At 43.1% G+C, this 25,735-nt stretch overlaps 2 protein-coding genes and 1 pseudogene across 8 annotated transcripts in view; 1 reads left to right on the forward strand and 2 right to left on the reverse strand.

Moving 5' to 3' along the window:
* Positions 1–25,735, reverse strand: part of LOC147998954 (disks large homolog 5-like) — a 124,855-nt gene that overhangs the window by 62,371 nt on the left and 36,749 nt on the right. Inside the window, exons 1-5 of one of the 4 annotated variants that reach the window (XM_087595893.1) lie at positions 23,210–23,351; positions 21,984–22,143; positions 20,671–20,814; positions 19,876–20,038; positions 18,666–19,160 (exon numbers count right to left, since the gene is read on the reverse strand). In XM_087595893.1, coding sequence (XP_087452019.1) covers positions 19,131–19,160; positions 19,876–20,038; positions 20,671–20,814; positions 21,984–22,143; positions 23,210–23,291 — 579 coding nt within the window. In that variant the 5' untranslated portion in view covers positions 23,292–23,351 and the 3' untranslated portion in view covers positions 18,666–19,130. Of the gene's footprint in view, positions 1–18,660; positions 19,161–19,875; positions 20,039–20,670; positions 20,815–21,983; positions 22,144–23,209; positions 23,352–25,735 lie in introns of those variants that run through there. The other 3 variants (XM_087595894.1, XM_087595895.1, XM_087595896.1) reach the window with 3 other exon arrangements.
* Positions 6,926–8,050, reverse strand: LOC147998958 (DNA-directed RNA polymerase II subunit GRINL1A pseudogene; annotated as a pseudogene).
* Positions 7,234–25,735, forward strand: part of LOC147998959 (disks large homolog 5-like) — a 37,389-nt gene continuing 18,887 nt past the window's right edge. For 3 of the 4 annotated variants that reach the window (XM_087595687.1, XM_087595691.1, XM_087595693.1), the window contains exon 1: positions 7,234–7,278. The gene's annotated coding sequence lies outside the window, so the exon portion shown is untranslated. Of the gene's footprint in view, positions 7,279–17,287; positions 17,386–25,735 lie in introns of all 4 variants that reach the window. The other variant, XM_087595689.1, reaches the window with a different exon arrangement.

The raw sequence follows: 25,735 nt of genomic DNA on the forward strand, positions 1-25,735 counted from the left end.
GTCTGTATTAGAGACTACGGGGACTGGCTTCCTGGACAGACATGGCCAAGCAGACACACTGTATAATGGGGAAAACTGAGGTAAGAAATGTCCTGGGGACAGTGATTTCAGATTGTGCCTTTAGCCAGGAATCTCTGTTGCCATTAAGGCAAGTGGCCTTGGGCCTCCTAACTTGTCACTACGTCAGGGTGTCTCTGCTCTTACACCTGCATCAGGACCTTCTTAGATGAAGGCCTCACTTTAAAAAAATAAATAAATAAAAGTGTATATAATGCAATGTTTCTCAAACTCTGGGCCACGACCACTCACAAAGATTGTATATCAGATACCTTGCATATTATGACTTATAAGAGTAGCAATATTAGTTATGAAGTAGTACTGAAATAATTTTATGGTGGGAGTCATCACAGCATGAAGCGCTGTATTACAGGTGTGCAGCAGTAGAAGTGTTGAGAACCACTGCCATAGAATCTGACAGATGGGAGCAGACCAGAAAATATTCCTCCATTCACATAATAATTAAAACCCTAAATGCACAGATCAAAGAAAGAATATTAAAAGGGGTAAGGTATAAATATGCAGTAACAAATGAATTCAGACCTATCTGAATTACACCAGACTTCTCAACAGAGACTCCAAAAGCCAGGAAATCCTGGACAGATGTAATGCAGACCCAGGATCCTATACCCAGCATAATTCTCAATCATCATGAATGGAGAAACCAAGATATTTCATGACAAATCCAAATTTAAACAATATTTTTCTCTAAGACACCATAACAGATGATAATAGGAGGAAAACTCAAAGACAATGAGCTAAACTATACCCCCAAAAAGCAAGAAATTAATCACCTCGAAATAATCTCAAAAAGAAAAAAAGACAAGCACACAAACATAATTTCACCCACAATCAGAAAAAGAAGGGAAAGCAGCAATCATTGGTCTTTAATATTTAACTAGTCTGTCTGTCACCAATCCCCCAGCTCCTAGGGACCACTTTTGCCAGCCAAAGTGTATACAAGGATGGGTCTATGGTTCTAGGTCACTGTGTAGAAGAGGATTGATTGACTTCCCTGGCATTAATGCAGTGGTAGGCCCTTGGCTCTTGTGAAACCTGTTGCCCACCAAATAGGGATCCTAGAGGTGTGAGGTGGGAATGGATATGTGTGGTCGGGGAGCACTGTCACATAGGCAAAGCTGAGCAGAAATGGGAAGTACGGTTTGATGTGGGGATACTGGAAAGGGGGCCACAGTTGAAATATAAGTAAATAAAATAACAAATTAATAAAATAGCCAAAAATAAAATAAATAGTAAAAAGGTAAAAGAAAAATTAAACCAAAACAAAACAAAAGAATCCCCTGTAGTGTATTGGCCTAATTCTTGTATTTTAATTCTAATTTGGAGAACTCACTACTGGCTAACCCCCCAAAACTGACCCTGCTCCCGGTTAACTGTGATTATAAAGAAGCCAACAGCCAACAGCTGCACAGCAGAGATGGGGGAGGTGAGCTTTGAGGGCTTTGCTAGAGAGGATCATGAGGAGGGAAGAAGGAGGAAGAAGCTGCCAGAGAATAAAGGAAGAACGAGTGTGATGGAGAGGAGAGAGGAAGAGGACAGCAGCCATGGTTAAGGGAGAGGAGAGCCTGGTCCTGAGGGCTGTCCAAGGGGAACAAAGAGCAGCCAAGATGCTACAGTCAGTAAGAGTTGAGTGCTATTGTTTGGAAAGTAGATCTGATACCATGGAGGGCAGGCAGCTGCCCAGCTACTGTGCTGACTAATGCATACTAAAAATAAATTTAACAAAATATGTATAACCAGTAAGGCAGCTCTGTAGAGAATCCTAAAAGGAATACTTTAGTTTGAAGGGAAGGATAAAATACCACAGAACACAGGAGATAAATTAATAAAACTAGGAAAGTTAATCAAAGAAGACTGTGAAAACCACAAAAATTAACAAAATTACAAAATTTAATACATAGGTTTAAATAATAATTACATATCACTAAACTCAATATCTAGGGTGGTGTGGCATGAATTCTGCCATGGTGTGAACTCAGAAAGGTGGGGTTGGGAGAAAGATGTCTGGTTAAATAGTCCACCCACATTGTGTCAATGTGATTTAATCTAAGGACAAAGAAGTGGAGCATCTCTCATGGTTTTCTTCTAACCCCTTGAAAGGATCCCTGGGGTGTGACCTCAGTACTTCATACTTCTTGCTAGGTCAGCGAAACTCAAGGAAGCTTGAGATTGTCATAGCACAGTGTTAGGCTAGATATACTGAGTAGATGATACTAAGTTGTTCAGATGGTGATACCCGTTTGCATGCATTCTTAATGTGCACCTAAGGAAAGAGAGATCAAGGTCATTAGAATTGAAAATCATTCCCAGTTCTTTTCTACCATTCCAGACCGAAAGACTGGTAGGGAGAAAGTGGTAAATAATAAAGAATTAATAGATGATGCTTTGAATGAAGGGTTGGTTTTTATGCTGGTTTAAGAGAGGGTCTCAAGTATCCCATGTTGCCCTCTCCCTGGCTGGCCAGGTTCACCTTGAGCTCAGATAAACCTGCTTCCACTTTCCAATAGATAGGCTTATAAGAGGAGCCTCCGAGGACTCTGAGGACAGCATTAGCCATTGTTGAGGTGTGTAACCCACAACTATAATTTTAGTCAATTTTTTCCATGTCTACCAGCTATTTCAGATTGTTGCTGTTCTATGCCGGACAATCATGGACACAGAAAAATAACCTGATAGAGAGGAAGGACATGGTGATCACATCCTTTCCTGTTCTCTGTGTTCTGTATGAGTTTCATTAAAATTCCTATATTGCAGAAAGCTTTCTATAGGACCCAACATATTAAGTGTCACTATGCACTGTTCTATCTAAAATGGCCCAATCAGAACTGATCACCAGACAACACTTCCTGTGAAGTTCCTATGAGAAGCTAAAGTTTTTTGTGTTTTTTCTTTTTCTTTTCTCTTTCTTTCTTCGTTTCTTCCTTTCTTCCTTCCTTTCTTTCTTTCTCTCGCTTTATAAGTTTAGAGGAATGTACTTTGGGCCACAGTTTTGCCCATAATATCTTAGCTATGGATATGATCAATCAGTATTAGTGTATGCATTCAATAAAATGTACATTTTTGACTAAGGTAGATGCTTCTGTGTTTTGTGGGGTGACCCATTGTCAATGTGTAGTGAGTTGGGGCCCTGGGTATGGTCGCATACCCCCAGGACACAGGGGGTGCAGAGCAAAGGCATAAGAAACTGCACGCAGTTGCAAGCTTTATTAATCCTTATAAAGCTAGGAATATGAATAACTACTATTTTCATCTTGCCAAGATACCATAAGATCATTATTCCCAGGATAACAGGAACAACTGAGGGAAGATTAAACAAAGAAATACGAATAAACAAAAGCTTCTTCTCAAAATATTCATATAACAAATCACCTCTCTTATTATAATCAAAATATACTCACCATTACCAAGACAGCGTTAAAACCACTTGCACAGAAACAGGACACAGCAGAACATAGCTTAAGTCCAAGTGAGAGAAACATTTTCTTCTCTAGGGCGGCATTCCAGCCCCTACTTGCACCTGTCTCCAGGCCTTTCTTGACCCTGCCTGGGAGCTGCATCTCTATGTCTTAACAATTCCTTCTTTTTTCTTTTGTTTTAAAGTAACACTTTCCATAACATAGCCAAATGTCCTTGTAGGGGTTTAATCATGTAAAAATAAAGCAACATAATACATAATGTACATAAGATTATGGCAAAACTAGCTCCTCCCAAGCTATGGAAAATCCTTTGAAGCCAAGCCTTGGGATCTAATCCTGTCAATTGATCAGCCAATAATTTAGCTATTTCCATAGGGGTAGTATCTTCTAGCTGTTTACCAAAAGACATTCGCACATCATATTTCAAGGCATTACTTACTTTTGTAGCACTTTCATTACCTTCTATATAGGCTTGAATTCACTTCCAATCATGTTCTGTATCATTATCCATATATTTATTGACACAAAAGTAGTGGAATTTCAATCATATCTTAAATCCTCATATTTTTCAATAGATAACATCATTCGACCCAGCCATTCTACTGTTTGTTTTGAAGCATCTACTTGATGTGGAAGTCTAGTATCAATTTTAGTTTGCTCTATCCATAACTCATGTGAATCTTTAAGCCAGTCTTCAACAAAACGCTTTGTCTCAATAAGTGTTTTTAATGCTATGCTGGAAATCGCTGCCAAAGTAGCAACAGAAATAAGGCTTAAAATAGTCGCTACAATGACTCCAAGAATTCTTTTACTTCTCTTCAGCAGATTATTAAAAAAAAAAACAATAATCACATGATTAAGAGGCTCTTGAGACCAATGACGTCCCAAATTAACAGGCATCCATAGATATATTTTTGTTGCATATATTAATAGAATTTTGTTTCATGTTAAACTGAACAGATGAATTAATACATGAATACAAATGACAGTTAATATAAGGAAATCCATTATTAAAATTAAATCTACCTATTAAAAACAAATATGGCATAGGAATACAAGTAGTAACCTTTTCTTTCTTAAACATCATAAAATTATACTGAGAGGCAGATTGAGCAGTCCCAGAAAAGCTTTCATTAGCAAGCACAACTTCTTTTAATGCAGTGGCAGTCTTCCACAAATGAACTTGAAACGCAGTAGGATCTTCCACAGAGGCCAGTCGGTTATCAGCAATGCCTCCATCTCCACACTCCATCAGCAAGCATCCATTAAGGCGTTCATTCTCCTCTCAGTTCATCCTGGTAACATTTGACAAATCACAAGTGGTAACATTCCATTCTGAACATGTATTAATAATTGGCCATAAGGACCCCAATTTATTCATTTATCTTGAATAATTTTTCGAAATATGCCAGGGCAGTATTTCCAATTGCATGGGAGATATTTTAAGCCTACATAAGTAAACCAAGCACAAATAGGATATACTGGCTCGCTAACAAATGTAATGTTATTCCAATTTTGGTTATAGACCAAGCTGTCAATCCTGGAGCCTGTAACAATTATTCCTGGTAATCGCCAATTTTAATAACCCATTTGTAGGCCTGGTCTCTTTCCTAAACACAAAGGCATCTTTAATCCAGCATAAGGAAAATTATACAAAGCTCCATCACGTCTATTCAAAAGGTCAAATTATTCCAAAGAGATGATAAAATGCTTGGGGTGGTGTATAAAACCACATCTGTTTCCCCGCCAAGTAGCAGGTTCAAATAAAGGTGGACAAGGAATATAAGCCTGAAAACTCGCATTGGCCGCAACAGAAGAAACCGTGAGTAAAGCACACACTGCTAAGAATACGTGCTCAGCAGTAAAGGACTTCCTGTAGGAGACAACATAGTTTTCCTTTCAGTACTTAATTGCCTCACCTAGGTAATGGGGTTGTCACTGCATCGATCCTTCTCCGTTGTCGTAGGTCGACACTAAGAGAAGCCAGGGCCTCAGTAATGGAGGACACCTCCTTCATCTCCGGAGAACATCCATCAGGAGAAAATGTAGCTGGTTTAACTGGATTCCTCTGAGGGTAGGGAGCGGTTCTTATCATTCTGTGCTTGGATCTGTCTCCCGGGTAACCAGAATAGTCTCCCATCCTGTAAGGAGACAAAACCCTCTCCCCTACATACAGTAATGTCCCTTCCTGTCATTCAGCATCTCGGGCAATTTTTATCCATATTGTCTGTTCCATGCCTTCAGAGAGAAGTCCAATAAAGAGTCTATCTGCTCTGCATATAACTTCACCTTGTGGTAAATTAAGAAGATTAATAAAAAATAATGCTTATGCCAATATTACTCTGGGACTGGTATGCCAACTCCATTCAGGCTGTGTAAGGTCATCTCTTTTCCTCCTTTTTAATTTTATAATTTGTCATTTCAGGGTATGGTGAACTCTTTCAACAAAAGCTTGTCCTTGTGCATGGCGTTCTATGCCAGTAATATGTACAGTATGATATCATTGACAAAATGGTTTTTTTTTTTTGCTCTGATTGGTATTTTATTTCTCCTTTACAAGTTCCACATAATAGACAAAGGCTTTTTGATAACATTGTTATCTTTGCTGGAAATGATCATATAATCATTTTAAAAAGCACAAATGTGCACATACAGGACTGAGGTTTCTACAGCCTGTAAACACCTCTGTGGGTTTAACAAGGAAAAAAAGCAATATACTGACAATTCAACTGTAACTCTTAGAAAAACACCGGTTTCCTTACCAAGCACGAGTGTCCTGTACAGGGACCTATCATCCCAGATGGCAATGAGTTCAAGCCTAGGGCAGCCAGGAGCAGTTCCCCACACCAGCTCAGAAGACCCTCCCCACCCAGCACTTCTTCCAAGTGCTCCTTAACCTCATCACAGGTGACAGCAGTCGCCCCAAGAGAGGACAGAGCAGCAGACACAGTGGTGGTGGTTCCCGAGTGTTGTTTGCGGCATTTCACATCCAGCGTCTCAGGAATGTGTCCATGCAAGCATGCGTACCATTCTTTAGACTGCTCCCCTCATTTCTCGAGTGAGGGGACCAGGCCTTCCTAATTCACTTTAGGTGCCTGGGATAACAAAGTATTTCACCAGAAGGGGTGTAAGCAGTACTATCTGATAAGAATACGAAGAAGGAAAAAGCAGATATCTTAAAGAAAACGTGTGTTCTACTCACACTAAAATATCAGACCAATGCACAATATACTGCAAAACTGTAACACAATACGGCCAAACACAATGTTCAAATATTGAACTGTTCAAGCATGTGAAGATCATCTTCTGAAAGACAAACTGGGTTCTTATTTTGTAGCTACCTTTGTGTAACTTGAACTACTGTCCCTCAACAAGGTCTGACACTCTTGGTACTTGTTAGGAAGTTTGATGAGACAATGTAAGCTCAACAGTCAACTCCCGGGATCTCCCAGCGCTCATTTTCAGCATTCGTCCGAGGACTGGGCATCATCTTCATCCCTCACTTCTCGGTATCTCCCTGAAGACTCCCCTTCTGGATTGTAGCTCTGGATTGTAATATTCAGTCTCTCGGATAGTTTCTGTGCTGCGAGCTTTGCCCGCATCTCCTCATAAATCTGCTTCTGCACTTTCTGCAGAGCCAGCTACTCTTCTACGGAGAGCAGCTGTGCAGGCAGGTGGTGGAGCAGAAGAAGGCGAGCTGCTGTGACATCATCAAGATGCTGCCTACCCCTGTGTCGCTGCTCTTCTGAGGAAGCAGGAGACTGAGCCCTCTGACAATGACTTGGTGAGTCACTCTGTTGTGTGGGTAACACATTGGTCTTAAACTTATGAGGAGGGGGCACTGGGTTTCTAGCTCGCATTTCTAGCACTGTCATGTAATGAGGCTTCTTAGGAGTCTCACTCTGCAGTTCTGGAAAGTTCTCAGTGCTGGTGTTTTCTTCTGAGGGTTCAGTCTGGTCTGCAGTTGTGATCTTTTGCAATTTAGTGATAAACAGACTGTTGACGCTGCTGGAAATCTCTTCCGCTTGACTTGAATGCTGGGGGAGATGTTCATTAACTTCAGATGGGGGAGCCTGGGCTGTGATGCGGACAGATGGGCTGGTACTCACTGTGCAGCTAGTCTCCAAAGTCTCTTCATTGCCTTTGTGAGTGAGCTGTGTAGGTTCCTGTGTTTCTGAGGTTGTTTTAGATGATTCAATGTCTACTGACAAACATTCAGGAACTAATGATGAAGTATCAAGCATCAGGTCAGAATTCTGGGCCTTGTCTATGTCGGTATCAACTCTTGTGGATGCTTTATGCCTTAGCTTACAGTCAACACTGACGGGATGAAGTAGTTCCGTTCTCCCTCTGACCTCTTCACTTTCTGAAATGGCAGCTTTCAGTTTGGCAGTGGTGTCTGAGATCTTTTTACCTTTGTCGGGCAATTTGCAAATGAATTTTTCTTTGCCCAAAAGTCTCTCCTGGCGCCTCAACCTCTCCCACAGCTCCGCCAAACTCTGCCGCCCCACGTCCTCAGGAACTGGGGGCTCAAAGCCACGGGGCAGGGAGCACATTGTGCATGGGCTGAGGCTGGCCCCGCAGGCAGGGTTCCCCAGCAGGGCCCATGGAGGTCACAGGCTCCATGGAGGCAGCAACTCTGGAGCACCTGCAGGAGTCGCCATTTTCCCGGAAGAGCCGACAAAATTGTTTAAATTGATAAGAAATATATGTTGGTCCATAATCAGTTTTAATTTTAGAAGGTGGTCCCATAACAGCAGAAGTTTCCAATAGATGCTGTATAACATGAGTAGTGCATACTCCTGGCAATGGTGTAGCCCATACAAATATTGAAAAATTATCTATGCTTACATGTATATATGAAAGGCGACCAAACTCAGAAATATGGGTTCCATCCATCTGCCACGATGTATTAGGTTGCATTCTTCTGGGATTAATTTCAGATGCAATACATTTTATAAGTGAAGGCTTACAAATAAGACAATTAGCAGTAATTTGTTTGGCTTCAGAATAGGGAACCTTATATTTAATATGCAAATATCCTGTATTGGCATGATTATGACTGTTTTCTTCTGGGGTAGCAAATGCCACTAATTGATCTACCATATGATTGCCATGTGTTAAAGATGCTGGCAATCTTGAATGTGATCTAATATGTGTAAAAAATATTCTGGAGTTTCAGAATAACAATAGTCCTTTAATATGTGAGAATAACATTTAATATAGGCTTAGATGTAGAAACAACAGCAGTTGCAATATTCTGTACTACTCCTACAACATAAGCTGACTCGGCTATAATATTTTTACATCATGAGTAAAATCCGGCAATACATTACTTACTGCTAATACTTCATTTTGTTGTACTGACCCAAAAGAAGATTCTTGTCCCCAAAATTAATCTTTGGTCCAATAAGCCATCTGTCTTAGATCTTTGGTCTTGGAGCCATCTGTAAACACAGTAAGGGCAGATGGTAATGGGTCAACAGAAATTAGTGTATTTATCACATTTTTTTTTGTTTTCTTAAGCAATCCCAGAATTTACTATGGGGAAAATGAAATTCAGTATTTCTAGTGTAAGAAATCATGGCTAATTGAAAAACTTCAGACGTCTGCATTAAATATTCCACTTTATTTTTGCTTAATGAGAAAACAAAAGCAGCACAATCATATCCCCACAGTGTAACAGGTCTTTGTATGCCTTGCTGAATAATTAAAGAAATTTGTTCCTCATATGTTGTTAATGTTTTGTTAAAGTTAAATTTAATATATATCCATTCTAAAGGCAGCTCATCTTGAGCTAAAGTGCCTATAGGATATTCAAGAGTATTTCAATATATAATTTAATAACTCTATCTGGATCAATACGTGCCAAAAATGCATCTTTCCATTTTCAGAGAAGATATACTTACATGCCTTCATATAAGCATTAATATCCCCAGTCTCCTTTATAGGTAATTATGCTCTCCTATACTCTTTATTAGCATTTTCCAAAGCAAGCATTTTCAGCAGTTGTCCTCTAGCTTCCACTCCTACCACTGTTCTTTCCATTGTTAATTTTAGTATACATAAAAACTTAATATATGGTTCATAGAAAGTTACTGCCTTTTTCAACCAACCACTATCATCCTTTATAATAAGTTGGTTGGGCCACACCTTGAACCGATGATAGACATTGTCCCAGGATAGACATTCTTTATCAGCAGGTCTCAGGGTAGAACTGGATATGTGACCCTGTGCTATAGCACTGTCCAGAGTGGTAAATGCAGCTTCTGAAGAGGAATGCAGGCCTGGCCTCTAGACCTCCACCTTCCAGGCCTGTCTGGAGAGCCTGATGTCCTGGCAAAAGAGACTCCTTCTCTCCAGAGGAGCACTGCAGTCAAATGACATCTCAGTGATGAAAACTATCAGTCCCCAAAGGCATGCCACTGAGCAGAGATAGCCTCAGTCATGCACCTCGGGCCATCCCCTGTTCCTCATGTCAATAACTCAACCTTTCATGAACTAGATGGCAATGCTTGAGGCAGGATGAACAGTAGTTTACTGGCCAATCTGGTCTCTATGACACACTCTCCCTGAAATCGGAGCCAGTAGGAAATTCAGTATGAAAGCTCTTTGTAGCCAAGCTCAACAACCCGGTTCAGAGCCTGGGACCCCACACGGTAGGATAAAGTGACTCCCATGCTTTTTCCTCTACCTTCAATATTCATGCTTTGGAATGCACACCCCTACAATGAGATCAATACACATGGAATAAAAATTAAACATAAAAATTAATGAAGACAATGCAGACAAGGTTTAAAGGATCCTGGGAGTCCTCACTCTGCACTTCCCTTTCCTTTGCCTTGGGAACAGCACCTGCACCAGAGACTGGAGACTTCCTCCAAGAGAGAGAGGAGAGATGCACTGTTCATTCAGCTGGAGAGCTGTGCAAATACCAGAGCCACCCACCTTTTCCTGACAGTGGGAGCTGGGCCCAAGTGTGGGCTGCTCCTACTAGAGGCACCACAAGAAGAGGACCACCTTCCTCAAACCTTCCTGGAAGTCAGAGCACTGGCTATGGACTTCCCTCAATCCTCAGAGGACTCTCTTTCAGCGATGGCTCAGAGCCTCTTAGGACAGAGAGGGACCAGAGCTTCCCCCCAAAGCAAGATCCCTGTCTTATCTGACAGGTATGAGGGCTTAGGAATGGGACAGAAGATGTGACAAGGTTACATGTAGCACAGGGGCTAGGTTAATAAAGAAATCAAAGAGGAAACAAACCTGGACGATTCCTCATCTGTTCTTTATTGCTCTATTCATAGGGATGAGGTGGCAGTGTGGGGTAGAGGACTTGGACACAGCACAGCCTTCTCTGCTCATTGTTAGCTTTCTAGGCTGCCTGGTCACTGTGACCAGCATATTTTCAACTGTGCCATTCTACTACCAAGACTGACACAACTGGTGACCATGTAGCAATAGTACTGTACTGACTTAGGGACATTTGGAATCACACAATGATCATGTGTCACAGATGGGTTTCTTTTTTTAGAAAAGGATTAAAACAAAAACTATTTATTTTGTCCATATGAGTGAGTACACTGTCCCTGTTTTCAGACACAACAGTAGAGGGTAGAAGATGAGATTAGAAATGGTTATAAGACACAGTGTTGTTGCTGGGAATTGAACTCAGATCCCCTGGAAGAGCAGTGAGTGGTCTTAACCACTGAGCCATCCCTCCAGCCCCAGTATATTGTATTTTCAATATTGTTTGTTTTTATTTCTTTTCTCACCTATGACTGTATGGCGTTTCTGTGAGTACAGGTACTCATGTGCTTGTGTAAAGGTCAGGGACAACCTGAGCACAAGTCCTCACCTTCTACCTCTCATCCATGGCTGTGTATGCTAGGCTAGCCCTTCCCCCTAATCCTAGAGACTGTCCACTTTAGGCTCCTATCTCCCTGTGGGAAGTGCTGGATGACAGACACTACTGTATCCAGGTTTATGTGGCTTCTAGGGACCTAAACTGTTGTTGGGCTTGTTCAGATGAAAATAAACACCATTTCACAGCCCTGGATGGGCCAGGCAGCGCACGGGTCTTTGCTGCTCTTGCAGAAGACTTGAGTTCAGTCTCCAGCACCAGGGTCAGGTGGCTCACAACCACCTGAGACTCCAGGTCCAGGGACTTCCAAGCTGTTCTGGGTAAACCTACATGGCAAAAGCAGGGCTGGGAGCTGGAGGCTTCTGGTGTTGGCTTCTCCCTGCAGTAGGGGGCAAATCATGGGCATGTGAGGTAACATGGAACCCTGTAATTCTACAAAGTGCAGAAGCTCCTGATGTCCCTCATGGTGCCCCAGAGCCTGCTCACCAAACATGGAGGCTTCAGTAACATGGCCTTGTCCTGACCTGTGTGCACTCTGCATCCTCACTCTCTACCCCCTGCTTTTCGTGGTTGGAAGTCTCAGGTGTAGGAGGTGCCTACCATAGGCCTCTTCTCTCAGCATTTCAGCATTTTACATTTTATGTAGTTTGTGGTGTTCCTGTGCCATGATATGCACATGGAGAGCAGAGGACACAATGTGGACTCAGTTCTCTGCTTTCACCCATGATCAAACTGAGGCCATGAGGCTGGGTGGCAGAGCATCTACCTGCTGATCTGTACCCACTTGACCTTCACCAAGCATCCTTTGCTGTACACAGATATATCAGCCTGTGACCCTCATCATCCAGACTCTTATGAAGCAAACCCCAGAGGTGTGGAGCTCTCACAGTTAGCCAGGGCTAAAGGGGAAGGCAGCAAGCCCTTCAGGAACTCTAGAAAAATGTCTATACTGGGACTAAACTCGTGCTGCCATGTAGGGCTACATTTTTCCTTTAAAACAGAAGGATGTGTGATGGTGGTGGCACAGGCCTTTGATCCTAACACTTGGGAGGCAGAGGCAGACAGATCTCTGTGAATTCTAGGCCAGCTCCCTCTACAGAGCTAGTTCCAGGTCAGCTACACAAAAGAAACCCTGTTTCCAAGAGTAAAACAAAGAAAGATAAAGAAAGAAAGAAGGGAAGAAAGAAAGAAAGAATTTATATTTTGTATACAATGAGATGCCTGCCTGTCTATGCCTGAACCATCATGGTAACTATAACTCTTGTCACATCTTCATTAATTCAAATACTGAAGGCCAAATGGTTAAATCTTAATGACAATACAATGAGGTGGGGGTGCTGAAGAGATGGTTGGTTTAGTGGCTAAGAGCAGAAGACCAGGGTTCAGTTCCCAGTGCCCACATGGTGGCTCCTATTAGCCTGTAATTGCAGTTCAATGGAACGTTCTGGACTTCATGGGCACCAGACATACCACATGGTGCACAAGCATGTATTAGGTGAAACACTCAGGCCCATAAAAATAAGTAAATAAAATATATGGTTAACAGACACTGTGATTCAGGAAATTCTTAGTGACTTTCGTTATCATTTCTCTCTCCTGGAGACCTGTCCTAATCATGGCTCAGCCTCCCTGGCTTCTAGGACATTTCCTAGCTCTGTGGAGCATGAAGTACTCAACACCATAAGCCAAGCATTGCAAATTCACTGCTACACCTTCTCCATGGCTGTGTCTAAAGGGAGAGACTTGGAATCCCACAGATGCAAGGCCAAACCTGTTGGGCTATGTGAGCCCAGCCACCCAATAGTCAGATCTACTCCTGTCCTTGGCTATGGCATGAGGATCTTAAGACAAATTAATCTGAAGGATCTCAACAGCTATGCTGTTACACCTCTCATTGCTCTGCCCAACCTACAAGCTCCTTTACTGGCTCAAATTCACACCCGAACTCCTCTCCTGCCTCAGCCACCATCAGCTCTTCTACTCCTCTCCACCTGTGCTCTGAATAATCCACACTAAGGTGGACCATAACCTCTTGTGGACTCCCAGACGTATATTTGTGATTACTCTTCATTTGCTGTTTTGTATGGGTAGGCGGGTTCCTCTAGTCTCATGCAGAAGAACACTGCTCACACATTTTGGATCTTACAACACCCTCTTGATTGAGAATCCTGACTAATGACTGACTGAGCCTTCCATGCCTGAAGTCACCCTCTGTCTCCCAGTCCAAGATGAGAATCCCCACCCTAATCCCATTGTGTCCAGTTTCATCTCAGAAGCTAGGCTCTGCACTACCCAATATCATTTGTATCTTCGTCTCTAATTTTCTGTTAAATCGTTCCTCTCTTCTTTAAAACAAGTTCATTTTGTTGTTTATTTTTTGAGACAGGGTTTCTCTGTTTGGCCCTGGCTATTCTGACATACTCTCTGTAGATCAGACTTGTCAGGAAACCATATATCTGCCTGCCTCGGCCTCTTAAGCACTGGGATTACTGGATTGTGCCAGCATGTTTAATTAAAAATTAATTAGTGGCAGTGCATGTTGGCACATGCCTTTAATTCCATCCGTTGGGAGGTAGAGGCATTGTGAGTTCCAGGACAGCCAGGGCTATAAATTAACACCTTGTCTCAAAGAAAACAAGCCAAAAATGAAACAAAAATGTTGCAATATGGTCTTCAGTATGTAACTGAGTCTGTTCTTGAACTCTGAATCCTCCCACTTTCACTCAGGTGCTAATCAGCAGGCTTCTGTCTTGACTTTCACTGCGCACTCAGGGCTGCCAGGACTGTTACCTCTCCCAGTCTAACTCCTGACTCTCTCATCAGCATCATCACAAAACTCCTGCTAAGAATTAAGGAAACCTGAATTCTAAGGAAGAGTCGGAGCTCCAGTATTTCCAAAGCTCACTCTAATACAGATGGATCCTATGCTGCAGTAAAATGGTCACAGCTGGAGGTCTTAATTCCAGGACTTGGGACAGAGGGGTTGGAGGATCTTGAATTCAAGGTTATTTTTCTGTTACATTGTTGCTCAAAGCGAGTTGGGCTGCTACAAGATAACCTGTCTCAAAACTATACCAAACACACCTAAAATGAAACAGAGGAGTTTGAGTGGGCACAGATGGGAAAGCTCCGCACTTTATGGCTAAGCCACCTGCTGCCAGCACCAAAGTCCATGCACAGCCCCGATTCTGAGCTGCCTCTGGGACCCTGCTCAGGAGAATGCACCAAAGTAGCTCAGATCCAGGGCTTTTGGTCTAAGAGGAATTCAGGCAGTCACTCTTTGGATGCCAGTTCTCCAGCTCAACTGCCTGCCAGCCCAGGATCTGGTCTTAGTCATGGCTTGGCACCCCTAAATTCCTCCCAGCTGTGCTCTGAACTCACCCTGTGCCCCGTTCTGATGAATCTGCCATTCTCCATGGGAGTAGCCTCAAGAAGTCCCTCACATCTGAAGCACCACTCTGAGTGCACTAAATACTGCAGGGGAGGGGTGTGGCCAGCAGAGCACCCAACCCTTTCAGCTGTAGAACATTTAGAGTTCTAGAGTGAGCACTGCTGTGCATTGTGGAACTTAAGCAGTATCCCAGCCTTGGCCTGGGAAGAGCCACTGACACCCACACTTTCTGGGGTGACATTGTCTCCTGAGGATAGAGTCAGATCAGGAGCAGCAACTGATGTTCACCAGAGACAAACTTTCTTCACCACCTGCCCATGCTGGCCCTAGGATCTGGGCTTTTTGGCTGACATGAGTGCTGAGCCCCCCAGGTAGATGGGTTTTCAGGGGTCAGGTGGTTATTGTCACCAAAGGTATCCACAAGGATAAGTCATACTGTACTAATTCCCATATTAGATCCCTTCTCACGGGTCACAGAGGCCGTGCTGGGTCCTAATTGTGGACCCAGGTTCCTGCGCACTTTTGAGGAGACTGGTCAGGGAGCAGGCTTCATGACATTTTGTTTGAATTATTTTGGGGGATTTTATTTTTACTGTTGGGGACAAACCTAGGGCTGCCATGTGCTGGGAAAAGACTTTGCCACAGCTGTAGATCATCCCTAATTATAAACTCCTAAATTCTCCCAATCCTGGAACTTTCTAGGTCCCTCACATGATGTAACCTTTGGGGGATTCCTCACATAGAATCATGGGGTGGATTGCATCCCAAAGAGAGACAGTGGGAAATGTTCCCCAGTGTCTGCCTGTGGCTGTGGTGATGAGAGTGCTGACCAGTGGATGGCAGGGCCCATGTGAAACCCTTTTGGTTTCCACTTGAGTGGAATTTTCACCATGCTTTTTTTTTTTTCTTGAAACACAGGTTGCCCTGGAACTTACAGTCTTCCATCACTCTGACTCAGTTTCCCATGACTGGGCTCACGGGCTTAAATTACTATGCCCATCTTTGTTTTTTTTTTTGGTTTTTTTTTTTGTATTTATAAATCTTCTAAAAGCCAGAAGGATCTAGAATTTAAAATTTTGCGGTCCAAGGCATTTCCAACAGGGGATTCTTGACCTAGGAGTATCCAGACCAGTTTTTATTGTGTGGGTACTTCATTCCCAGAACAGCTTATGTTAGACAAAGAGTTCCAAGGTGTGATGTCAGTGGGCATCAGGCGGTGTACCAAAGAGCAGCACCAACTCAGGTTGTAATTTAGGCTGGAGAAACTTACTAGGACCCTGGTAATCCTAGCACCCTGGGGCCTCACATGTCCTTAATCAGATCTGGCTATGAATCAACTGCTCTTGAGGGTGGATTGGAATTCTAGTCACTGTGAGGCAAGAGCATTAGGATCCTACAGCCACTCTAGGCTCCATAGGAAGACCCTGTTTCAATAGTAAAAGGGGTCACCTGCGAGTTCTTACTGTCTTCCCTGAGGCCTTCCTACTGGAGTTAGAATAGCTGTCTCACCAAGTTGAAGTAGAGGGCAGAATGTTGGTGCCTTCTATAATGAGGACTAGTGACAGATAGTCTATGGAAATTCTAGAAAGGTCTACAGGTATTTATGTCCTGTGCATGGGAATTGCTGGCTTCCCTGTGTCCTTTGCCTTTACTTTGCAGTCCATGGGGCACCTGGGAATGTCCCAAAACCAGGCTGCACACAGGGCTTTTCCCATGATTCTCACTTGCACCCAGTGCCTGCCTGATTGTCATAAGTCTGACAGAGCCACTGTATGCTCTCCTGACACCTGCAGAGAGCAGTATATGGGACCCTACAATCCCCACACTGCCCATCAGTGTCTACAATGTCCCTATATGGCACTGAGATGGTCTAAGCTCCTTCCCGCCTATATGCTGCATCAGAATCTGACCATTCCTAATTTCCTCCTCTCACACCCACACTAGAAGCCCTGTACCCACACTAGCCCCAGCTGGCCTGTTGCCTACTGACATCTCATGGACTCTGTCCCAATCCCCTGCCCAGCCCTGACCTGCCCTGCCCCAGTCCCCTGCCCAGCCCTGCCCTGCCCTCACTCAGCTGACATTGTGGAAATCTCAAGACAGTCACTGGACAATGGCTGACACACTTGTCTGAAGACTGGAAATGTTTCTCGATCTTGGAGAGGAAAGAAGGACCCTCCAACTACACTGAACTCTAAGGAAGTTTATTCAGGTGAGGGATGACAGGGACTGTTTTGTCTCATGTCACACATGACAGTAGAAAATATCCTAGGTATTGGATGCCGCTGTTAGCATTAACAGAACAAAACACATAGTGTTGAGTAGGATAATAAATTATGAGTAGGATTAGAAAACCCCAAGCCTCTTCCAGGTCCTAAGAGGGCAAAAACTACCACCAAACATAGCATTAATGGGATAGGTTGGTTAAATCTAGTTACTAGATTCTAGTGTGATACCTATGACCCTTTTTGTGTCATGCTCAGCTTACAATGACTAGAGGACCTAAGCCTGAGAGTCACCAATGCCTCTCCCTTGCTTCTCCAGCTGCTGAGCATTGAAAAGCCCTAATGGGACAGCATCTGTTTGCAGACATACTGGATTATTCTTCTTCACTTTATCTCTCTGAGTCACCTCCACTCACAGTAAGTATGTTTAATTCCATAAATTGGAAATGAGGCACGTGGAACATATACTTTCTCAATACAATCACAGATTTCCATGTAAAAGGTGAAACTGAACTGTCCCACCTAAGTCCTGGGCTTGCACAGACCTGCTCTGGAAAAGAAACATGTGGTCACAGCTGCAGTCTGCATTCACTATGGATGGTCTTGAGGTCCTCCCTAAGCTGCATAGATTGAGATAATTATCTTGCTTTCTATCAAAAGAATTCATTATGCCAAGTTGGCCTGTAGAAGGATGCTAGTCTCTTCTGTATTTCAAGAGATGTGCTTAATGTATATAATCATCGATAGTAAGTGAAAGATCAGTTTGGAATTGAAACCGAGTGATGCTGGAGGGTGATCCTGAATGCACAATGAGCAGTGGAGGCACCAGAGCCCGGTGTGGATGCCTAGCAGGCTGCCACATTGAGCAGGCACTGCTCAACCACCTGTACATACACATCTCCTGAGATCTCTCTCCTTAATTGAAGGTGATCGTGTCCATCTAGTATAGCACATGCCCTGGACGGACAAAAGCTACCTACAGGAGCTGTGGTGATGAATCACAGGTTAGAGCATCTGCTGCTCTCTCAGAAGAACCACATGGTCCCTAACAATCATCTGCAATGGGGAATGCTATTCCCTCTTTTGGATCATGAGGGATATGCACTCAGGAGTGGCCCAGATACATTTGAAAAAAAAAAAGATCCATTGAGTTAAATGATAAAAATAAATATAATCAGCAACAATAAAAAACACAGCATATGAATGATCAAGTGAAACAGCACCTATAAAAACCTATTTCCCAAAATGACATTGATGGTCATTATCTTTGTGGTTTAATACTAATGCTGTATTGTAAGAAAAACTGAGGCACATGGTTCTCCATTAGGATTATTCTATATTCCTTTGTGAAAGTTGTCATTTTTCTGCAGCTCTACAGGCATGAGTGTGTGTTACTCAATATCTGGTGCACACAGTCAATAAGGAATGTGTGTTGTAGACTGATATAGACTAGGATGAGCAGAACACATGACAGCATGGATACAGTATGTCAGTGATTACATCATAAAGTGTGTGTCCATAAAAAAAGTCACATTATCCACACAAAAGACACTATCACCCTGTGTACCCCTTGGTGGCTTTGAATTCCCTATTTACCCATGCTCCCTGGACCATGCAAAGATCCATATCCAGCTGTCAGTTCTAAGTCTACAGGAGGGGAAAGGACCCTTGAATAAGATGGTCTTAAGAGTCAAGAGTTACAAATCAATTTTTATTCATAAGGAATACATTTAACAAAAAACAGGCATAAAATGAACAACTAAAATGGTATAAAAATGAAAAACAGTAACAAGAATATATAACTATGAAATAACAAAAAGAAAACTTCAATGAAAATCATAACCAAAAACATTTCTTAACAGCATTTTCTTAATGAACATTTAGAAACACAGTTGTAGTGCTGTTTCTCCTCTAGGACGTGAGATGTCAAGGTAGTCCCCTCAGTTGTCTCTCAAATGGTGTTGTCGGTATGAGAAAGGAGAAAGACCTCAAGGAGATAGGCTGGCATACGGATAAATAAATTTAGGGTCTCTATACATTGAGGAAATTATCTGAGAAGAAGAATATTCCCCCAAAAAGTCTTTGACTGTGAGGATTGTCGTCACAGGGAACTCTTGAGAGAGAAACTCATTCCTCAGGGGGCTGTCTTCCTGGGATCCATGCTATGCCATGTCTCCTGCAGTTCCTGAGACCTGGGAGGAGAAGGCAGCTATTAAGACACTGATTTGGTGGGGACATGCATACCAGCTGTCAAGTTGCTGCCTTCTGTCCCCTCAGCTGCATTGGACAGACAGCACTGATCTTTTCACTGAAATCATTGCTGATATCTCTGCAGGCTGAGGAACATCACCAGCAACCCTCACAGCACTGTGGGAGAACAAGCTGCTCCTCAGACTCTACCAGTGCAAACCAAGAATGGGGAAATGGGGAGAGACCTAATTGGGGTGCAGGAAGAAAGGAGATGGCCACATGATACCCAGATCAAAGCCAATGACCAGGACTCATTTGCCATTTGCACTTGGTTCTTATCCCTACAAGGTGCTTCCAACCATCACATGACCCCTGTATGACCTTTGTCACACGACCAAGAACTCGTTCAAAACTCTTCATAGCATCCAATCTGTGATAGGGAGATGCAGTCATGTGATATGTTATTCCTCTGTCACCATTTCTGGACTGCAGTTACAAAAAGGGCAGAGAAGTATAATTGCCAACAATTCAGTTTCTGAAGAGTGGTTAACATCCCAGAATACTTGTGCATAGACAGAGCAATGAATAACTCTATCACATGAGGTGGGTGACTGACTGGGTGTGGGGAGATTAGAAAGGTGATAGGGGAAGCAAAGATGTATCCAATAGGCAAATGGTATCAGACATTGTTAATCTGACTCAGCTGCTTGTTCCTACCACATTTTGCTGGGTCTGGAGGTTGCTGGTCTTCTCCTGTTCGTCTTCATCATTCGGGTTCAACTCAAACAAATATCGCTGTACCTCCTTGCTCTCCTGCTTCAATGTGACCAACTTCTTCTTCATACATGCCTGGTCCATCAGGAGCCGGCTGTGCAGGTTGCTGGAAACACACTCTGCATAGTAAGATCCTGAAGCCTCTTCCTCCCATTCCAACTGCCAAATCCCACAAACTCCACCAGGACCCAGATTCCCATAAAGACTTCATAGAATACATCTCCATACATGTAAGGCTGCTGCACAAACAGCAAACGGCCAATCCAGGGAAGAATAAATTGTTTCTGTGACCCAAGCACGAATAAGAGTCCATGTCTGTCCAAAAGAACAAGGGATCTACAACTACCCATGAGAGCCCAATGCATCGGGACAGCATCAATTAGTAGGCAGTAAACAACCACAAGAGGACAGTAGAACCAAGGGAGGTCATGCTAACCATGTGGTCCACACATTGAGCTTTGTTAAACCTGGTATGACCCCAGAGGCCCAGGTTGGCCTAATAACACTCTGATGCCTGAATCTGTGTAGTTCTATCCAGAGCCTTCTAAAGATGCATAGACACTGTGGTGATAACTGACAGTCTCTTATGGAACTGAAACTGAGTCCAAAAGACCCACGGCACAGTGATATTTAAACAGCAGAAGAGATGGGCCCAGAGCTGCAGACCCCCCGGTCCAGAACAAAGAGAGGCAGACATGGCCATTCCACAAGTGATGGGCCCTTCTGACCAGTACTTACCGATAGAAGTTAATCTCCTTCTTGAGCTCCTGAAATTTCTCACGATGTTCAATATTCTTTGTGTCTAAGTTGTGCAGTAATGACATGACCTCTTTCTCCTTTATCTTCAAGTTTTCATAAAATGGATTTGGCCTGAAGTAGGGGCTGGCCCCAGGAAGATAGAACCCAATGAACATCGAGGTTTAGGATTATATGAACTCAGGCTGTGTCCTGTACTACCCCAGCCCTGGAAGGACACTTTCTGAATTCTACATATTTGGATCTTCTTCAGCTTCAGAAACTTGGAATTGTGTGCCCAGGACAACAGAAGCTAAGCACCCAGATAAAGGGTTCCCTGGCTCACTTTTTTCAATCAGGAGGGCTGGATCTGCATTCAAACCTGTTATGCGGTCAAGAGCCTAGGCCACAGAGCTTACCCAACCACACACACACACACATACATCCAGAAACCTCTGATTTCATTTTTCCTGTTTTGACAAGTGGAATGCTACAAGCCGAATAACTAATATTCTAGAGGCAGACAGTACACATAATTCTGGAGATGAGACCAGATATTGCCACAAACTTATAATCTGCCCAAGGCATACAAATGTATAGACAAATGTGACCACACAGGCAAGGAACTGTGCTGTTGAAAGTGGGGCTTCCAAAATAACGCACTTACACCTCCATGAAACTATTATACAGGTAAATCCTGAGGTCAAAAAACAGACCCCTAAATTCCAAGTGTGCAGGGACATAGAAACATATAAAAGTTGTACATAGGCATGCAGACCTGTGCACACACAGACACACAAACTGGGACACACCCACAAGAAAAGAAAATTAAACAGACTCAGAGAATGAGAAAGAGAGACAAATATGGAAAGAGCACAATGAGAATCATTAGAAATGTATGCACCATTACTGTCTCAGTGTTTAAGGCACACAGACAAGAAGGAACAGGCCTGAGCCTCAGGCCTTCTAGTTAAGCATGGAGATGAACAATGTGGGACCTGTTACCTAAGGGTGCTGCCATGAGATGATAGCGTTCAGTCACCTTCCTAGCAAGTACAAACACTCTCCACAAACTCACAGCACCTAGAACCTTGCAAAGCTACCACCTGTCAAGGGCTATCAAATTGTACACTGGGAACTCATGCTCCAGTGACTTTATCCCTGAATTCTTCACTCAGATCACAAGTTCAGATTTTCAACAGGCGGAATCAGAGAGTCCATTTTCAATCTCACTCCTCAGTAAGGGTCAGGTTCTGAATCTCCTCTCTATGGGAGATGAGGTTTAGAACAAGGTCTTTGTTTGGAGCAATGCATACCTCTTACTCATGGATCCCCCTGTCACATAAAGGAGGCGATCTGTCAGCTCATTTCTCTCCTTGGTAGTTAGCTCCAGTTCTCTATTCAGCCTCTCCTCTTCCTCGTTGGCCTGCACCTTGTTTAGGACATTTTCAGGGGATGACGTCTGTCTGCAGGCCGCTGTAGGTAGAAGAACACAAGTGAACCCGCATGGGGCGAATGCATAGAGCATACACAGACCACAGTGAGGTCCAAACAGGAGAACATGCTTGGAAGCCAGTGTCACTGCAAGGAGTTTGGTCTATGTGTAAGAGGCATCCTAAGTGGATCACAGTTCCCCCACTACTATATAGAGACCAAGAGATGTAAGCAGCCAGGTGTTCCCCATGCCTGTCCACACAGGCTTACAAGTACCAGAGAGATGCCTTCTCCAGGATTATTATCAGGTAAGCAGGCTACAACCTGGTTTCAGGACCCTCACCCCTCTGGTTTCAGAAGTCAGATCATCAATTCAGCATCCACAATGACTTGATTGATCAGGGATACTCAGATATCCTACACTGTTACTCTAGTCCAATAACTTTGCATTAAAAAGTCATGTAGGGGGAGGACATGGTCAACAGACTTATTAATTCCCCCTACTGAAATGACAAATGCCCCAGAAGTGCCAATAGGTTACAGGCTCTTTCTCTACCTGCTCCATATAGTTTGGCTACTGTAGAAAAATATCTGCCACACAGAACCTCTATTATATGAAGGTAAGATTGGCCCCATCACCCGGAGGTATTCAGAGGAGTTCTAAGAATATAAGGTCATGCCAGGAGCACAGTTCTCTCCCTCTTACGACTGTCAGATATTCACTGAATTTAAAGAAGCAATGAAAGTGAAGTACATTGATGCCCTGTTTAATTCAGAAAAGTTATACCCTCCATGCCTCCTGATGGTGTTATTATATCAATTTAACATACCAAATGCACTGTAAAAGTAAAGACTAGAAGTTCACCCAATAATAGCATAGGCATTGCCATATCCTCCATGTGGTTATGGAGAAACTAATGATGTGAAAACCTTGACTTTCAGGAATTGTGATAATCATGGAATTCAATATCTGTGGAGATGTTCCAGTGGTTGTGGCCCATTACTAAGAAGGCCAGCAGAAGACCCCCACACACACCCCTGACAGGAAGCTCAACATACACTGCCCAGAACTTACTCCACATTCCCCATGTCCTGTGTCCATCATTACCTTTAGGTTTCGTTTGCTTCACTCTAGACTCTTCTCTATCAACATCAACTCTCCCAAAGTGCCTACAAAGACGGGCAAACATGTCTGTGGATATATCCTTTGGACACTAAGAGAAAAAGTAGGGAATTGGTTGTCACAACAATACTGGTGACATCACAGGGATTCCAAGAAGTCTCTAGGAGACAATAGAATGTCCACGAAGGGACGGCTGATGTCATGGATAACAGACTTTGCCTTCTTGCTAATGTTCTCCCTGTACTGAGCAAAAGCTGATGTGCCCTTTTCAGGGGACTTCCCTGTGGCATAGCCACTGAGCACCACATGATTCCAAAGCCAAATTTGGCTCTAGGCTTGATTGGAAAAACCTAAGTCATTGCTATGTATCTAAATGAGTGCTTCCTCCCCAATCCCTGCACAGAAATGTTTCATCCTACCTCAAATTCTCCTCAGTCAGCAATATTACCCATTAATGATTACTGAGAAATCACACCAGTTCCTATAAGTAGTCAAAGAGGTCTCCTGTCTCATCATGTGCAGGTGCATGAAATCAAACCCAGAAATAGCCTGTAGGGTAGGTTGTAATGTGGCTGTGTGTTATAGGTACAACCTGAAGCCTTGTGCTTAACATTTGACAGTTGCCACCAGATTCTTTAGGAGAAAGAATTGCATTCATTATGGTCCTGGCAACAATGTGGTGATCTGTTAGGAGAGGAAACTGAAATATTGGATCCACCAGTGAATGCACCCTCAGGCTGAGTGTGGGGCTCTCCTCTTTGCACTTAAGTTACCAAAGTAGGATTGCTTACAGGCCTCTCTAAGCTATAACGTGTGATTTCATCTGAAAAATAAAATAGTCAGCAGATGTGTGGGGGGGGATGCAGCCAAAGGAGTAGGACAAGCCTAGAGACATAACTCAGTGGACAGAGTAAGAAACAAGCATCTTCACTCCTGTTTCATGAATCACCCCACAAAACACAAAAGCATCTATCGTACTAAAAAAAAAAACCAGTTATTTTATTGAATGCATACACTAATACTGTTTACAGTGTTAGTAGCAAAGCTCAGATTTTGGGGGCAGATCCATGACTTGAACTATCTTCCGGAAAACATATAAAGCAATAAATAAATAAATAAATAAATAAATAAGAAAAAACAGAAAAATAAAAAAACACAAAAAGCACAAGCCTCTCATGTGAAGTTACAGAAGAGTGATCCAGTGGTCGCTTCTGACCAGGCCATTTTAGCTATGACAGTGCATAGTGACCCTTAATTTGATGGGTCTTATATAAAGCTTTGTGCAATATTGTCATTTTAACAAACCTCATCCAGAGCATACATAACGACACAGGATATGATTGCCATGTCCTTGCTGTGTATCAAGTTATTTTTCTGTGTCCTTGATTGTCAGGCATATTACAGCAACAATCTGAGATGGCTGGTAGACTTGGAAGAAAGTGGATATGAAAGATCCCCGTTTGATATCAGTACAGCCATTTCTTAAGAATGAGAATCCTTTAAGCTGGCCCTCACTTAGCCCCGTGACATTAGACAATAGACCAGAAAGTACAGAAAGCACATTCCCACCCACTCTCTAGGAAGCTGCCCGACCATAAGAACAGAGGGTATAGAACATATTTACTGCAGGGCAATTACAAGACAGGAAACATCTCTGGGAAGCTGACTGACCACTATAGAAGTAAGATGTCCTTGGTACTGAATGCAGCTGTGCTATAGGCTGACATCGCTATAACCTTGTCCTGGGAACTCCAGAAGAGAAACACCTGCCAAGACAGATATCCTTGATCCTTGTCCTGGGAACCCCAGGATAAGAAAACATATATCAAGTCAGACGTCCTTCCTACAGAAATAGCTACATTGATGTGGTTAAGGCCTTATCCCAGGAATTCCAGTATGAGAAACATCTGCCTAGTTATCCTTGGCACCGAAATAGCTGAGCTAATGAAACTGTGTGATCGTAAATGACTGTTTAAGCTGTACATTTCTGTTGTTCGAGGCTCCTCACATCCCTCCTGCGTGTGGACCGTGTCGAGCCCCAGTGCATTGGTATCCCAAAGTAAACCTCTTGTTTTTACATCAAGACTGAGTCCTGTGTGTTCATGGGGTGGTGATTGTCCTCAGGACTGGAGCGAGAGTCTCGTCTGTCTGAGGGTCTTTCAGATAAAGCTATAGTTGTGGGTTACACACCTCAGCTCTCATTGGCTAATGCTGTCCTCACAGTCCTTGGAGGCCCCTTTGTAAGACTACCTGTTGGAAAGTGGAAGCAGCTTTATTTGAGCTCAAAGTGAACCTGACGAGCAACGTAGAGAACAAGATGGGGTAATTGAGACCCTGTCTAAAACCAGCACTGAAACCCACCCTCCATTCAAAGCATCATCTACCAATTCTTGAATTTTTACCATTCTCTGCCAACCAGTCTTTCATTCAGGAAAGGTAGAAAAGAACTGGAAATGATCTTTGTATTCTAAGGACCTCGATCTGTCTTTCCTTAGGTCCACGTTAAGAACA

Source organism: Rattus norvegicus, chromosome 19, assembly GCF_021556685.1.
Source record: "Rattus norvegicus strain SHRSP/BbbUtx chromosome 19, alternate assembly SHRSP_T2T, whole genome shotgun sequence".
Lineage (NCBI taxonomy): Eukaryota > Metazoa > Chordata > Mammalia > Rodentia > Muridae > Rattus > Rattus norvegicus.